This window comes from Azolla caroliniana, unplaced genomic scaffold (genome assembly GCF_043228905.1).
Source record: "Azolla caroliniana isolate FFs.n. ecotype wild unplaced genomic scaffold, voAzoCaro1.0.p SCAF_8, whole genome shotgun sequence".
In the NCBI taxonomy this organism is placed as follows: Eukaryota; Viridiplantae; Streptophyta; class Polypodiopsida; order Salviniales; family Salviniaceae; genus Azolla; species Azolla caroliniana.
This window is the reverse complement of record NW_028230443.1, coordinates 3,784,438-3,801,005: the sequence shown is the minus strand read 5'-3', so window position 1 is coordinate 3,801,005 and position 16,568 is coordinate 3,784,438. Positions and strand designations below refer to the sequence as shown.

Below are 16,568 nucleotides of genomic sequence, written 5' to 3'. Positions count from 1 at the left end.
TGAACATGCGCTAATGAGTAGCATTAACAATGTAGCTGCGAGGACATGACAATTGGAAAACAGTCAGATGATACTTTAATAGTCCAATGTCACACGCAAATAATAGCTCAGATGGGTTTTTTGACCCAGGTGTATTTCTCAAATCACATTGAGGTGTCTTTTGCCTTTGTGAGGGATATTTTCTCTCGTTTAAAAATCTTGTTTTTGAATTTGCTAAATGCAACTCTCAAAAGTAGATTGTATCTTTTGGTGTGTATCAACCTTTGATCTTATATATATATATATATATATATAGTGACATAAATACAACTTTCTTTTTTTCTCTCGTTGGCCTATGTATGCTTACCTAATTCTCCAATGAACATGACAAGGGCAAGTATCAGTACAATTATGACCGCGTTGCAAAGCACACAACAAAAAACCCAACATGAATCACTAAGTAAAGCTGGCACGGTGGAAAACCATTTCAATAAACTCACATAATCAGATAGTGAGTCGATAATTGTTTCCCTCAATAAGTACATCGAAATCCATTGATTGAGTGTATACGTATTTTGACCTTGATTCAGCATATATTAGAGAGGAAGACAGTGCATTATGTTCTGTCTCCTAATAGGAGCTGTAAATTGTGCATATGAAATGTTACCAATTGCATAGCACATACCTCTATCATAGACTAAACACACCTCATAAGTGATCCCATATGGCAGAAAACACATAATAATGGGCTGAACATAGTCACAGCATCCAAGGTGGTCAGCATTAAATTAAAACCTCATCCATCCATTTGGGGGCCAAACCTGCATTCGGAGTCATCATTGTAAGGTTAAAATTCAACACGTGAGAGATTAAATCAGACTCAAGAGAGGGAATGGAGGAAGCACTTGCACAAAACATCTATAAGGAGAAAAGTATGAATATTTACCCTGAGACAGACTTTGCCCTCCAATAAAGCATAAGGCACAGGGCCATAGTGCCTTGAATCCATGGAATTACCTACATTGTCGCCTTGCAACCATACATGTCCCTTAGGAACCTACACCAGAAACACAGATAAAATTATATGTAACGACACTTACAGAACTTATATGTACATTGAGAAAAAAAAAACACTCATTGTAAGTCACACAACTTTCCATTATTTAATTCCTAACATATTTTGTTTTTGTCGAAAGGCACCCACAGTGATATGTTGACTAAAGCCTCTGCCATCTGCTGATAAATATGCAATTCGATCTCCCTCTAGTCCTAAGACACGTTTGCAAACGAGAATTTTAGGGTTGTCTGGTGACAGAGCCATCACAACGTCACCAACCCTTATTTTTTGGAGCTGTGTAGACAAACGCTCTACAAGAAGAACATCACCGGTGGCACTTAGTGTTGGAATCATGCTTGGACCCATTACCTATAAATGCAAAATAACCTTCAGATCATATTTAAAATTCTGTTCAAAACTTAACTAAGAGGAAATAATAATGTACCTGATGAAATTGTGCAACATGGTTATTGAACACATGAATACTACATAAGAACTGTGTAAAAAGGACCGTTTGCTCCATAAATTCCCGTCCAATTGGTTTCCATCGTCTAAAAGCAGTCCACCACTGAGAAGACATATGTTCCACACAACTACCACCTATCTGTCTCAAAACAAAAGAAATGAAATAACAGAATAATCTTCATTTATACTGAAATAAATCAATCCAGTTAATTAACAGCCTGCCAATTGTAGACACAAAGACCTCCCTTCGGAAATTTCATATTTCAGATCAGCATTGTCCACTGAATTATCACATTGAAGATGTAATTGCATCAGAGGATACATAGTCTTGTAAACCGCAATTGAGCATGATCGCACACAATTGTATTCAACCTTACCTCAATTCTAACATGTGTATTAACACTCCTTCATACTCGATCACACAACCTTAATATTGAAGTTGCATTATGGCATCAAAATTAGCCAAATATAAAGGCAGGTAAGGTATGCAAGGAAGGGCTAGTAGAGGATGAGTATCACTTGTTTTTTACATGCTCTGCATATAGTGCAATTCATAAAAGCTATGATGATATAATAAGAGGGGGCGACGAATTGAGTGTCACACTAAAGAGAGGAAGGGCTTGTAGAGGATGAGTATCACATGCTTTTAACCTAGAAATGTATATAAGGTAATTCGCAAGAAGTATGATGACTTGCTAGGCAGGTGTGGAAGTGTCATACTCAAATGTCCACCAAGAATGGTGAGCACAGATGTGTGCGAATTATTTTCACATCAAGAGTTTTTACAGCAGAGCAGCAACCCCCCCTTCTTAGGAAGGAGTCATACACAAGATGATATGTTGATTTGGTCACATAGGTAAAAAATGGTCTCCTCATGGATGATAAATAAAGAATTTTATCTATTAAAATTGGTCTACTTGTGGATAACCATCGGATTCTTGCCCCACACCTTCACTGTCATACAAGCTTGAGACTGCCATATGGCACCTTCTACATGGATGATTGTCTACAAGGTGAACACTTCATGTATGTGTGCTCGACATCGAGTGCTTGCCATCCCTCAGATATTGTATACCTTCCAAAATGACGAACAGAACAATGTATTGCAGCAAGATCTATGAAAGCCCTATATCCAAAACACTTGGATCACACATGGGAGCCTCTTTCCCTAAAGATGGCCTATGATAAAGACAAATTTTATGAAATTCTCAGAAAGAAAGAAAGATATATTAACGTCTTTTAAGAGGCCAAAATGGCCTATAAAACCAAATAAGAGCTTACATCTCTTATTTTCTACCAACAAGTTATATGGTTTTCTACCAACATATAATGCTAAGAAAGCAATAGGAACACTCAGACTTTCATCCCAACAACCAGAGATCAACGCAAAAGAAGAACTTCACATATCTAGAGCTGAAAGATATTGCAAATTTCATGAAGAAGAGATCAAACTCGAGGAACATTTTGAGAGAGACGTTTGCCACCCTACCCTGTACACGGATTTCACCATCAATCAAAAAATGATGGAGAAGTCTGCTCAAGCTTCAAAAGCACAAGAAATCAGCCCTATATTAGTATGCGAGATGCAATAGCAATAAAATATTCCTGATTTCTTCCATAGTTTCACACCTCCACTGACAACGTACTGAGGAGTCCCACAGAGCAAGCAAAGGAATGCCAATGACATATAACAGCAAGTCCTGAGATATAAGTGTCATTACCAGATTATGGAGATCATTGCTCGCTACAACACATCTACGCAAGGACACTGGAACAGAGTAAACAGAGGATGTTGAAAACAATGTAGACATAAGTACCACTGTGAGATCTTGGGGATCACTGCTCGCCATGTTCCATTTGCACGAAGAAACCCAGATGCACTTGTTATACTTCTTCATAGCCTTGTTCCAAAACAAGGCCCTGAGATATAAGTGCCATTACCAGATTATGGAGATCATTGCTCGCTACAACACATCTACGTAAGGACAATGGAACAGAGTAAACAGAGGATGTTGAAAACAATGTAGACATAAGTACCACTGTGAGATAGTGGGGATCACTGCTCGCCATGCTCCATTTGCACGAAGAAACCCAGATGCACTTGTTATACTTCTTCATAGCCTTGTTCCAAAACATCAACTAACAGCAGATACAATGTCTTGTCACCACTACTCAACCCATACATATTAGATATGCACTTCATGCTTGTAAGCCATCTCTAGAAAATCATACCACCACAAGCATTAACTGATTATTATGGAGCGTTACGAACTAGAATTCGCCCAATACTTGTAATTCTGATTTGTCTCACAGATTGAATTGGCCTCTACCAGGGACTTGATAATTGAACTGATATTATCAACTTGGAAAAAAGAAAACATGGATCAGCCCCACATCTCTTGGTAGGAAGATGGCTCACTATAAGACACACCTTTTACACTCATCAGAGGATGGATTCATCATCAGGTCCTCTTATATGGACAAACATCTATACCATGCGCTGCACTATGTGATAGGGCTGCTGCAAACTTCTTCACATCAGTTCGAGATTGAGTAGGCAGATATGCACAAATACCTATAAAAGAAAGAATTTTGTTGACTGGGTCATCAAGGAGTGGAATCTAAAGAACACTATGTCGTGATTGTATAGTTTTTTTTAAAATAAGAGGGAGATACCATTGCCTTTTACGCAAGGCTTTGGTCCACTACGAAGGGTAATGGAATATGAGGACCACCATTACATCGGGCTTTTCTTGCTAGAACTCAAGAGACAGATAAAGGTCATCATCTCCTGCCATTGCAAGTGCTTCCCTCACTTCAGAAACCTCTCCATTGTGGAACAACCTATGCTAGAGATCTTTCAAAGACAAAAATTACAATATATCTGACTTGAGAATCAATCTAAATAAATAAATGTTACTAAGTAAAAAGAGTAAATAAGATCAAATGAGACTAAAGAATCTTGTTATCACGACATGTACAATGTAATCTCTCAAAGACGAGACAACACTTACGATGTAATCTCTTGTTTGGTCTTATAGGCCATTTTGGCCTCGTAAAAGACATTAATATACCTTTTCTTTTCATTTTTTTCTTTCTGTCTTGGGAGAGGAAAAGTGGGGTACAAATGATCCTACAATATCTGGGAATAATATTAATAGGGCCTTGGTTCTCCCCCTCACTTTGGAGATTCTCTCCATCTTGGCGCAGCTTATTTTGTGTTGGGGTAAAGGCCCTAAATGACCCCCTAACAGTGTGTACATGTGTATAGGCCTATTTATAAAGGCCAAAAGTCACTCATCACCTTTTCGTTATTTTTGGGCCAAGTTCAGTGTGAACTTGGCCAACCCTAAATGGGTCATATAAAACATAAGTTAAAAACTTTTGGATCTCACTTCAAAGGTGAGCTCCTCCAACTACTGCTCTCTCTCTATCTTTTTGACCATAGCTCCACTGTTACATCTAAAGAGCCTATACTAGGGTGAATCCTGAGTATTCCTCAGCCCTATTGACATCATTCCGAACCTTTACAACTGGTATCAGACCCGATTTAGGGTTTCTGAACTTCTGTGCAGGTGTTGTACAGCAAAGAACAGGTGTTCAGACCTCTTTATTGTGAGCTATGGCTCCATCCTACTCAGAAGTGAAGAATCTTTTTGAGATTCGACGATTTGCGGGAACAGGTTTGACTTGTGGAAGGAAAGAATGCAAGGAATTTTTTTTTTGAAGGATTATGACAAGGCGTTAAGAGGCCGAAAAACCAGAGAACATGTTAGAAGATGCATGGCAGATTTTAAACAAAAAGGTTGTCATATATATTAAGATGGTTGTTTCTGATGAGATTTTGGTAGATCTCAAAGGGTTGGTATCTACTTCTAAAATATGGGCAAAGCTGAAGGCTACATATGAAAACAATACGCCTGTTAATCAAGTACACCTAATGCGAAAGCTTGTTGGCATGCAACTGGATAAGTCCAATAGTGTAGTTGAACACTTGTCCTTGTTTACAAGTACCTTATCACAGCTGCAAGACTCAGGAATGGCTCCTTTTGATGACAAGCTCAAAGCCATTTTCCTGCTAATGACGCTACCTGACTCATGGGAGACATTGGTAGTCTCATTGTCTAATAGCCCCAACTTGACCTTTGATGGTGTTAGGGGATCCATACTCAATGAAGAGATCATGAGAAAAGCAAGTGGAGAAGGTGGCAGCTCAGCCAACATGGTTAGAGGTAGGACAAATAAGAGAAGTAACTATGCACACAGGAACAAAAGTAAAAGCTAGGAAAGGGGAAATAGCAGCAAAGTTAAAGGCAATGATGTAACATGCTATCAGTGTGGCAAGAAAGGCCACAAGAAACCTGATTGCCGCTATTACAAAGCAGAACTTGAAAGAAAAAAGAATTTTGGAGATAAGAAAAAGGACAAGACTAATGCACATGACAACCAAAAGAACAAAGAGAAGGCCAATTTGGCCTCTAATGTAGTCATAGAGGAGCTGTCAGATGTTGAGGACATTTTATGTGCTACTTTTTCAGCTAATGATACTTATGCATATGATGCCTCTCTAAATATTCATTCACAGGACATGTGCATCACTAAGAATGATCTTATTGATGCTTTGCTCACTGTCAATGATGCATTGGCCCAAACATGGATAGTTGACTTTGGTGCTTCATTTCATGTGACTCCTATCAAGGAGTGTTTTCCTACTTTTACTGCAGGCAGCCAAGGCCATGTATACCTTGGAAACAATCATGAATGTTCTAATGAGGGTATTGGAACCGTGCATTTTTCTACAAATGTGCGTTATGTACCAGGGATCAAGAAGAGCTTGCTTTCTGTGGGGCAAATGGATATGCATGGTTATAGCATTCTCTTTGATAGAGGATCATGGAAAATGACAAAAGGTTCACAGCTGATTGTGAAAGCCACAAAGACGGGAACACTTTATTGCTTGGAAATGCTATATCGGGTAAATTTATTGCTTTGGCTGAAGTTCACTCCCATATGGAGTTGTGGCATAAGAGACTTGTCCATATGAGCCAAAAGGGTCTCACTAGGCTTTGTAAGCTAAAGAAGCTTGATGCTAAAGGCACGAAGCTTGATTTTTGTAATGAATGCCAATATGGAAAGCAAGTGAAGCGTTCCTTTTACTCTAATGTGTCTCGTAAGTCTTGTGTACTTGATCTTGTTCATTCTTATGTGTGTAGCATGCCCACCAAATCTATGGGGGGTGCAATGTATTTTATCTCATTTGTTGATGGTTTCTCTAGAAAAATTTGGGTTCAACTACTTAAATCTAAGGATGAAGCCTTAGCTGCATTTAAGCGTTTCATGCATTTGTGACCACCCAAACAGGAAGAAAACTAAAATGTTTGCGTACGGACAATGGTGGTGAGTAAAGTGCTGAATTCAAGAAATTTTGTGAAATTTTGGGTATTAAGAGGGAGCTTACTGTTCCATACAGCCCCTCTTCTAATGGTGTGGCTGAACGATATAACTGGACACTTTGTGAGAGAGTGAGAAGCATGCTGTCCACCGCTAATCTCCCTCATGGATTTTGGGGAGAGGCACTCAAAACTGCAGTACACGTATGCAATAGATCCCCTCACACGTCTTTAAAAGGTGACATCCCTGAAGAGGTTTGGTCTGGCAAACCTGCTTCATATGATCACTTCGTGTCTTTGGCTGCGAGGCTTTTGTACATATAAGGCCTGAGCTGAGAAACAAACTTGATGCCAAGTCCATTAAGGGCCTCTTCATGGGATATGGTGAAGAAGGCAAAATGGGTTATAGGATTTGGATACCCCAGCTCAAGGAGGTTATACGCAGCCAAGATGTTGTTTTCAATGAGGCAAGGCTGCTTCAAAACAATTGTGCCTCAAAAGATGACCATAAAAGGGTTAGATTTCAGCATGACCAGCCACCTGTTAGACCCAGTTTTGACCATCAGGATCCACCACAAAGGACTGAAAATATTGATCATCCAGTGGTTTTGGAGCCAGAAGATGTTGGACAGCAAGATGAGGATCCTGAGAGGAATATGCAGCCAAATAATAATGTTGAAAATGGTGCTGAAAATAATGGACAGTAGCCTAACAATGATGATTTAGACATGCCACCTGATCTTGATCCATTGCTGGACAATATGGATCATTGGGTGAGACGTTCTACTCGTATAAGACGAAATGTGAGTAGATTTGACCCCTCGTTGCACAAAATAATGTTGACCGATGAGGGAGAACCTCTTACATATAAAGAGGCAAAGGCATGTGAGCACAGCAATAAGTGGGAGCTTGCTATGCAAGAAGAGATTAAGGCTTTGCATTCAAATAATACTTGGGACTTGGTCGAACTGCCCAATGGAAGGAAAGCTATTCCTAACAAATGGGTATATAAAATCAAGACCATTGATGGCAAACCTAAGTATAAAGCAAGGCTGGTTGCAAAAGGATATGCTCAAATTAAGGTCATAGATTTTCAAGAAGTGTTTTCTCCTGTGGTAAAAATGACCGCTTTGTGAGTGTTATTTGCTATAGTGGCTGCATTTGATGTGGAATTAGACCAAATGGGTGTACATACAACTTTTTTGCATGGTGACATTGACAAAGAGCTTTACATGAAACAGCTTGAGGGTTTTGTTATTCCTGGAAATGAACATTTGGTATGTAAGCTCAATAGAAGTTTGTATGGGGGCACAAAATTGGAGAGATTTGAAGAGACCTTAGCCTCAATGATGGTTTTCATGATAAGGAGCAATGCATTAGAGCCCTATAATATAATCCAAGCTCAGATGGGAGAAGCTCCAATAGTGGTCAAAGCACTATTCCAATCAGTAGCTTGTATCCAATGGATTTGGAGCAACCAGATGAAAGGTACACAAGCTTGGCACTTATGTCATAAAACAAGCTAGAAAACAAGGAGAAGATCACTGTTGGTATAATGGAATGCCAGAATAGTTCCACTCACATGGCATAAATATAAATGCACTAACCCTATTCCAATATAGCTTGGATTGTCCACACTTGGACAAGACTGAATTGCAGAAGAATAGAGAGATCTGGACTTATATCATTAAATTGATCCCTCAGCCTGACTATAAGCTCTCAGCTCAGCAGCTGGCTAATGTTCAGTGCAGCTCAACCATCAACTATCATCCATCTCTCAACTCTTGGGGATCGGTTATTGGCCATAGCTTGGCTCTTAGACATCTGCTATCAACCATCACTCAGCTCTCCGCTATGGCTCTGTTTCGCGCTCTTTCGTGAGCAACGGTTCTTGTCTCATTCTTGGTCTGCTCGATCATCCTACTTCTTCACTCTCTCCTTCATTGCTTGTCTAATTGACAATTATGTTTAAATTGGTGGCAATGTTCTGCTAACAGCGTAGCTTCATTGGCATCAATGGTGGTAGTGACCGTGGCTGTGGCTCCATGACGGTTGCAATGGCAGCGACATGCCCCTTGCATTACAAGCCCCACGGCAGCTGCGGCCCAATGGCAATGGTATTTTTGGCAGTGGGAGGATATTGACATCGGCAATCTGATGGAATGTCTTAGATAGGGTATAATTACTGAGCATTGGAGCCTCACTCTATTAACGTAAGCAAAGATAACCTTAAGAATATGAGAGTCAAGGAGGAGAACATATTCTTAATAAAATACCCTAAGATGATAAAGAACAAAAAAATCAATTCCTCATGCTAAACTTGAAAGTGGTTACAATAGATCATGCATTTGAAATTTGCATGCGCATAGGTCACCCTCATCTAGACCAAGACCCCATCATCCTTATCATTGACAGATAAAGGCTATTATCATCTGACACTAGAGGTGCTTTCCTTGCTTCAGAGACATCTCCATCCTATATACCATGTGATATGAATGGAATCTTCGTCTTGATGACGCTTATAGCTCTTTACTCTGATAAGATCCATTTCGCAGCATAAAACACACATAACATGTAAGAGAAAGAATCTCTGTATTAACTAATGGGTGGGGGCTGGATAAAAAAACTGATTCCGAAAAATGTTATCTGAATGGATATAAACAAAAATAGGTTTTCATGAGATTTATATGCACAAAAACTCAGTTCAAATAGCATTTCCCATTTAAACCAATAATAATTTTCACGACACATTTCTTTTAAAAAAATCCAGCAAAGATCTAGAGTAATAAATAACTAGGTTTTTTTGTGAAATTTATGTGCATACTGAAGTCTAGTTTCTTATTCTGAAGTTATTTATTTTAGAAACGATGTGATTATATGCTTTAAACTAGGTATACAACAACAACAAAAAAATCCCTATCACATAAAACCCTAAATCTGGACTACAAATCATGGGCGGCACATATGTTAAAAGGCTTTCCATAATCTCTACAGTTGTGTGGGCTTTGCTTTGGTTGGTTGCTGAGAAAAGGAAGAAAAAACAAAACAGGACAGGACAGGAAAGAAAGCATACCTTGCCATGGATGGATCATCCGTGCTCACCATTAGACAGCTCTCCATAAGGCAAAATCGCCAATTACGACCTGAAACAGGATCGAAATTCATGAGGCAGCAAAATCTCTTATGAACCACCGACCGAGCTTTACAAAATTCTGGCACACCAACATAAAATAATGGATCACCTCCTCTTGGGTCTCGTGGTCCGAACGCAGATCGATCCATCCGCCCGCCCACCCAACAATTCAAGCTTTTCGGACAATGGCCTGGTCGGAACAATCAATTGAAGAACTCGATCCGTGACTTCACCTCGACCCACATTGATCTCTCTCTCTCTCTATATATATATATATAAACTAATCAATCTATTGTCATCCATGGGGCATTCGCTCTCTGGTAGCTTTTCGAGCTTTCCAATTACCTCTGGTGGATACCCTTGACCTTACCTGAGTCTACATGCACTTACCGCATCAAGCTTTCCATAACCACACCCGAGCCTTTCTATAACCCCCGTCGGACACATGACCACGATTGAGCTCGCCTACAACATTGCGATTCACAAAAGGCATTATTCAAGACTCAAGATTCCGTAACCTCGGCCCGCATGATTCGAAGCTTTCCATCCATCCATGGCATCGTCGAGATCCATGACCTCTTCTCAACATGATGCATATGTCAACCAATGACATCGAGCAACTTTGTCCAGAGGATTCACATTCAAATCATGCTCTTCTCTTCTCTTCTCTTTTTTATCTCTTTCACCCACGCCTTTATTAGAAGCAATAAGGAACAATCATCCCTAATTTCAAGTGTCCCAAAATCCTACAAATGAGTGGAATGTAAGGATAAGTTTATTGCTTTTTCTAGAAGTAAGGGAGTTAGTTGTTTGATTCAATCATCATTATTTCACTAATAGATTTTAGAACGTTAATTATGGGTGTATGAAAAAAATGTTTGGTCATATTATGGGTAAAATGAGTTGACCTTGATAAAATAGAGAATATCAATTTTATCCCTCCTAAAAAGGGTAATATAATCGGCATAATATTGGATCCACAACTTTTACCTTACAACAAAGAAAATAATAGGTTATGTATTGTCCATTAGGAGGCTAATTATGAACTATGGGACCATAATCGATATGTAATCTTGTATGTGGCTCCTTCCTAAGAGGGGGTTTTACTACAATGCATGGAATTGAAGAGTTTCATAGATTTCCACAAAAGAGGCCACATCTGTGTATCCAACATGCTTAGAAGTTAGAACCCCAAACAATATCGTGAAAAACGTTGACCAACACATGCATTAACACTATGATAACACCCTTCCTTTTCATATATCAAAGGGGGTTTTTTTCCACGACATTGACAGCCTTGCTTTTCATACATGGGAGGTTCTTGTAAACCTCTCTCATATAATTGAAACACTTCCTTTTCATAAACGGAAAGGGGATTTCTTTTTGCAAACTATTATTTTGTGACACATAAGATTACCTTGATTGGTTCTTTAAATGTCATACAACTAAAAGGAAGTCTCCATAAATAATCAACACGATTTTTTGATTGAATTTGAGGTGATGTTGTTCAGGGTTCAGGGTTTAGGGTTTTCATACATGGGAGGTTCTTGTAAACCTCTCTCATATGACTGACACACTTCCTTTTCATAAATGGCAAGGGGATTTCTTTTTGCAAATTGTTATTGTGTGACACGTGAGATTTCATTGATTGGTTCTTTAAACGCAATACAAATAAAAGGAAGCCTCTATAAATAATTAGTATGACTTTTTGATTGAATTTGAGGTGATGTTGCTCAAGTATTAGGGTTTGAACTAGTTGGGACACAAAGTGCATTCATTTTGTAAATACCTTTTGAATAAAGAAGGCACTAACGTGTTAATTTGTTATTACAATATATATCCAAAATCTATGTTATTCTCGTGTTTAAGATTTACTTAAAATTTATTATAACGCAATTTGCAACGGTTTATCGTTACGATATTCAACAAAATACACATACATAAGCAACTAGGTACACCATACTTAATGTCTTGACACCGATATCTATGATTGCGTGCACATGTCACACACACACACGATCAACCTTGTGCTTATTTCTCTCACGTGCTTGGAAGCATGGTGCACCTACCTAAACCAAGCATAGAAATAGCATCCCATATCGTATGTACCTTAGAGATCCCTTCTCTTAATTGGAGGTTTTGTTAGATGGAGGTCATAAATACTTATTAGGCATACCACATACATATCAATGATAGAATAGCATACATGTGCATACAAATACATGTACACACACATCTTTATATTACACATAAACAAAGACACGGTCACACAAATACAAATACACAAATACACAAAGACACACAAACACAAATACACAAACACAAATACACATACACATACACATACACATACACATACACATCACCCTTTTGTGAAGTCCAAGGGCCTAAAGACTTAAAGAAGAGGTAAGAGTTTGGACGTTGACAATGCCTTAGACACTCTAGGGGCCTTCCCTTGCTTCCTTCACGTCTCTTGATATTTTTTGCCAATCCAAGAAATGAATGACCACACCTAACCTAGAAAAGGTCCCCCAAACTAAATGAAGGAAAAAAAACAGAACTTCATACGATGATGATTATGATTATGGTGATGGTGATGGTGATGTATGTATGTATGTATGTATGTATGTATGTATGTATGCATGTGTTGTATGTATGCATGCATGTATGTATGTGTGCATGTGTATTTGGTCATGTATGTTGCATTGTGTATGTTTGTAATAATGATGATTAGGAGAATGATGGTGATGTATGGTGTATGTATGCCATATGGTATCAATGATGGGGATGCAAGAAAGAAAGTCTAAAAAGGTACTCATCATAGCTGTAGTTCAAGTGGGTAGATAGACTCACAAATGTATTTAAGTCCTTCTCTCTCTCTCTCTCCCTCTTGTCTCTTGTGTCAGTAAGTACAAAGAGGTTGAGTAACTTCCTACCCTAAATCTCTCTCTCTCTCTCTCTCTCTCTCTCTCTCTCTCTCTCAGAGTGACTGGTAGTAGTAGCAGCAGGAGTATTACTAGCAATTGTAGCAAGCAGATTGTGAGGTAAGGAGAAAATGGGTTTCATGTCATGTGATCAAGCTCAGTTTCTCCCAATCATAATGACAATGATGATGATATTGGTAACCATGAAATCCCCCGCTATTGCGGCGGCTAGAGTTAGCGGAGCATCCCCATCCCAGGCTCAATCTCTACCATCTACATCCTCCGGCAATGCCACCGCATCGGTATCCGCCAACACCACTACCCCCACTACTACCACCCCCAATGCCACCGTCAATGCCTACTTGTCGGGCCACAACGCGGCACGCGCGGCCGTGCGCGTGCGTCCGCTCGTGTGGAACGAGAACCTCGCGGCCTTTGCCCGGCGGCATGCGGCCTCCGTGTTGGCCTCCAACAAGTGCCGCCAATTGGTGCCGTCCCGTGGTCCCTACGGCGAGAACAAGTTCTGGGGCTCGGTCGGCAAGGTGTGGAGGCCCCAGGACGCGGTGGCCACGTGGGTGCGGACGGGCAGGTTCTACAATGTTACGAACAACTCGTGCGCGCCCGGCCGCACATGCGGGGAGTACACTCAGATCGTGTGGCGCGCCACCACGCAGCTCGGGTGCGCGTCTGTTATATGTAAGGGCATTGATGACGGCTCGACCTTCATCTTGTGTAACTACAGCCCCCCGGGTAATGTCTTCGGCCGGCGCCCGTTTTAGGCCCTTGTGAAACTTGCTACTAAAACAACACACACTCGGACGGACGGACCACAATAAATTTCATATGTTTCGTGAATGATTAGTCTTCCCCCCCCCCCCCCCCCCCGCCCCCTAGTGGGTTCGTTACGATGTCCACATCTCTATCTATCTACTCCGAGATAAGATTATCATCATGAATTTGTGTTTGTTGTTTCGGGTCTTGGGAATGTCCACATCTCTATCTTCTCCGAGATAAGATTATCATAGTGAATTTGTTTTTGTTTGTTTCCGGTCATCGGTTTCAATGGACGTTTCTTTTTCAATCTATGTGTCCATGTGCTTTATGTTTGTCATGGGTTTTGGGTTTCCCTTGGTCATGTTTACTCCCCGAGTCCCCTCATGATGATAATAAATCATCTCAATCGCCGCATTTGGCCCTCTTGTTTCTCGTTTTTATTCACATTCTCCCTCATGTTTTTAGATGTTCATTGGTCTTATATGCTTCATGTTCAATTATGTTAGTTGGTTTGATTCGTCTTATATGCTTCATGATCAATGACGTTGATGGATTCTCTCTCTCTCTCTCTCTATATATATGTATATATGTATTTATGTATATATATATATATATATATATATATATGTATCTATGTATGTATATGTATGTATATATATGTATCTATGTATCTATGTATATATATATATGTATATATGTATATATGTATATATATATATATATATTTTTTAAATGCCAATGTGTTTATCTCTTCCTTCAACAATGAATATGATGCTCTCTTTCTAGCCTGGTGTACTGGATCTCAATAGATACCTTATTACTTGTGGTTGCCTAATTTTCTTTCCGGTTATTGTAATGGTTAAGAGGAAGAGGAGGCAAATACCTCACAAAGGAAATAAAAAATCCTCCAAACAAACCACTTCAATACCCAATTCCTAGTTTGGCCATGGTGAATTACATGGAAAAAGATTACCTTCAAAAGATTCAGATGAAACAAAAATAGACACAATACTCCTTCCCCATTTAACGGCTTATCCAAATGCTCATGCCGAGATATGCAAAATACAAAACTATGCTCACCTTATTAATGATGGGAAGTGTGTGGAATAGTTGGTCTCCCATTATAGAAAACACAAACCTTGAGGAGTCAATCCTGGCTAGGGCGGTAGTACACACCATGGAGGAAATTTTAAGATTAGATCCTCATTTGTGACTTGATATTTTGACAAGTACAAGGAGATGTCCAAAGTTGGACATAGGGAACCCATAATGGAAATCCTACACATAATGTGCTTTGAACTACGACAAGTGAACACATTGGTGGCTACAAGTTTGAAAGTTGACAATATTAGGATCACACTCTGTATGATAGATCAAGGTGTCCCCACCTTAGGGATACTTGATATGAGAGAAAGAGTGAGCATAATAAGTTACATGTGTTGGTAGAAGTGGGATAGCCCCAAGATGGCCCAAGTAGAGGTAAAGCTCTACATGGCCAATGGTTCGATTCACCATCGTGAGGGCATGATACTAGGTCACAATATACGATGTTGACTATCGCCAACCAAGAACTCAATGTCAACCAAGTGGTGCACAATTGTTTGTTAGGAGACCTTTACCTCATGTAAGTCGGCTTGTGGTGGAACTGTATAAGAAATGATGCCCTCATATGACAAAAGAGAACAAGAGTTATTGAGTGCAACACAGACGACATGAAGGTAGCTTGCTCGTGGATGATTAATCTATGACCACAAATTTCAAATCAGGGTTATTATCATGTGAAGAGAATAAAGATGAGGATTACATAAGGACTCACGATAGCACATCCTCATAATAGAGCTATGGTTCTTTCATGAACTCGGTGCATATGCTAACTATTGAGAATCAAGCTCAACTTACGTGAATGTGTGCTTATGGAGAAAAGCACAGTGCACACGCACACTATTGTAATCCGTGTGAACTATCTAGTTACACAAAGAACTAGATTGTGATATGCAGTTAGTTGTCAAGTGTAAATGTGGTAAACGAATACTAGATATTCTAGTGACAAAATCGTACTCAAATGGATGTCTATGACTAAACTCCCCCAACCACATTTACTGGGGTAGTGCCTTAACGACTTGCATATAAAACCCACTTGGCCCATTGTGTTTTGTTAACAATTTTTAGTCAATTGATATAGTATTTTCTTTAGTGCATAACCTGTCATCTCCCCTCTTGTGTATTTCATTATTTCTATTTGTTTTCTTTGATTCTTGCTCTTAATCATACACCCACTATGCTATGCACACCTAGACTCTATGACAATTGACATTCTTTACATGGTATCTGAGCATGAGGTTTGGAGATTACATATTAAGCAACATTAAAGATGTGAAAACCCCCAAGGAAGCATGGTAAAACTTAAGAAGATTTTTGTGGCTTCAACCACAACCCAAAACCATTGAAAAGAGCTGAACAATATTCAATAGAGAGAATATCTATGATAGAGTATACCCTCAAGATCAAAGACTTGATAATTCACTCACCTCCATCCACATTACAATCGATGACGACAACAAGATGGTACAAAAAAACCTTGACGGCCTCACACATAGGTATGGTTCTTTTCAAAGCACCATAACAAGGGAGAACCCTGCAAGATTTTGGACTTGGAGTCCATGTTAATAGTCGTAGAGAACCATATGCAATTGAAAAGCACAACATCTAATGGGCGGATGCTATATACACAAGAAGATCTTGATCAAGATCATGACCATGGAAATCAATAGAGGAATGATTGAGGAAAAGGTGAATGAGGTCCGCAACAATTTAATTCTCAACACAAGAAGGTGGTAGCAGTTGAT

The 16,568-nt window shown here is 39.5% G+C and overlaps 2 protein-coding genes across 4 annotated transcripts; one reads left to right on the top strand and one right to left on the bottom strand.

Moving 5' to 3' along the window:
* Positions 1-452: 452 nt before the first annotated feature.
* LOC147860832 (mitochondrial ATP-independent inner membrane protease subunit 1a-like) lies at positions 453-10,098 on the bottom strand. Of its 3 annotated transcripts, none has more exons than XM_087323221.1 (5): positions 9,965-10,098; positions 1,482-1,640; positions 1,184-1,405; positions 926-1,036; positions 453-800 (listed from the first exon to the last, which is right to left on the bottom strand). In XM_087323221.1, exons 2-5 carry the CDS (start codon positions 1,614-1,616, stop codon positions 768-770), a joined length of 501 nt encoding a protein of 166 aa, XP_087179347.1. In that variant the 5' UTR covers positions 1,617-1,640; positions 9,965-10,098; the 3' UTR covers positions 453-767. The 3 variants fall into 3 exon arrangements, with proteins under 3 accessions (XP_087179347.1, XP_087179346.1, XP_087179348.1); XM_087323220.1 differs by having other exon boundaries at positions 1,482-1,636; positions 9,965-10,097; XM_087323222.1 differs by having other exon boundaries at positions 1,482-1,618; positions 9,946-10,034.
* Positions 10,099-12,933: 2,835 nt separating this feature from the next.
* LOC147860831 (pathogenesis-related protein PRMS-like) lies at positions 12,934-13,739 on the top strand. Its single transcript, XM_087323640.1, has one exon. It carries the CDS (start codon positions 13,080-13,082, stop codon positions 13,725-13,727), a length of 648 nt encoding a protein of 215 aa, XP_087179766.1. The 5' UTR covers positions 12,934-13,079; the 3' UTR covers positions 13,728-13,739.
* The last annotated feature ends 2,829 nt before the right edge of the window (positions 13,740-16,568 follow it).

Bases quoted from the DNA above. Each gene is read 5' to 3' on its own strand.
- LOC147860832 (XM_087323220.1), bottom strand. The intron at 1,406-1,481 runs GTACATTATTAT...TTGCATTTATAG, and splicing joins ATGTTGCACAATTTCATCAG to GTAATGGGTCCAAGCATGAT. The intron at 1,037-1,183 runs GTGGGTGCCTTT...TTTCTGGTGTAG, and splicing joins GCTTTAGTCAACATATCACT to GTTCCTAAGGGACATGTATG.
- LOC147860831 (XM_087323640.1), top strand. From the start codon at position 13,080: ATGGGTTTCATGTCATGTGATCAAGCTCAGTTTCTCCCAATCATAATG.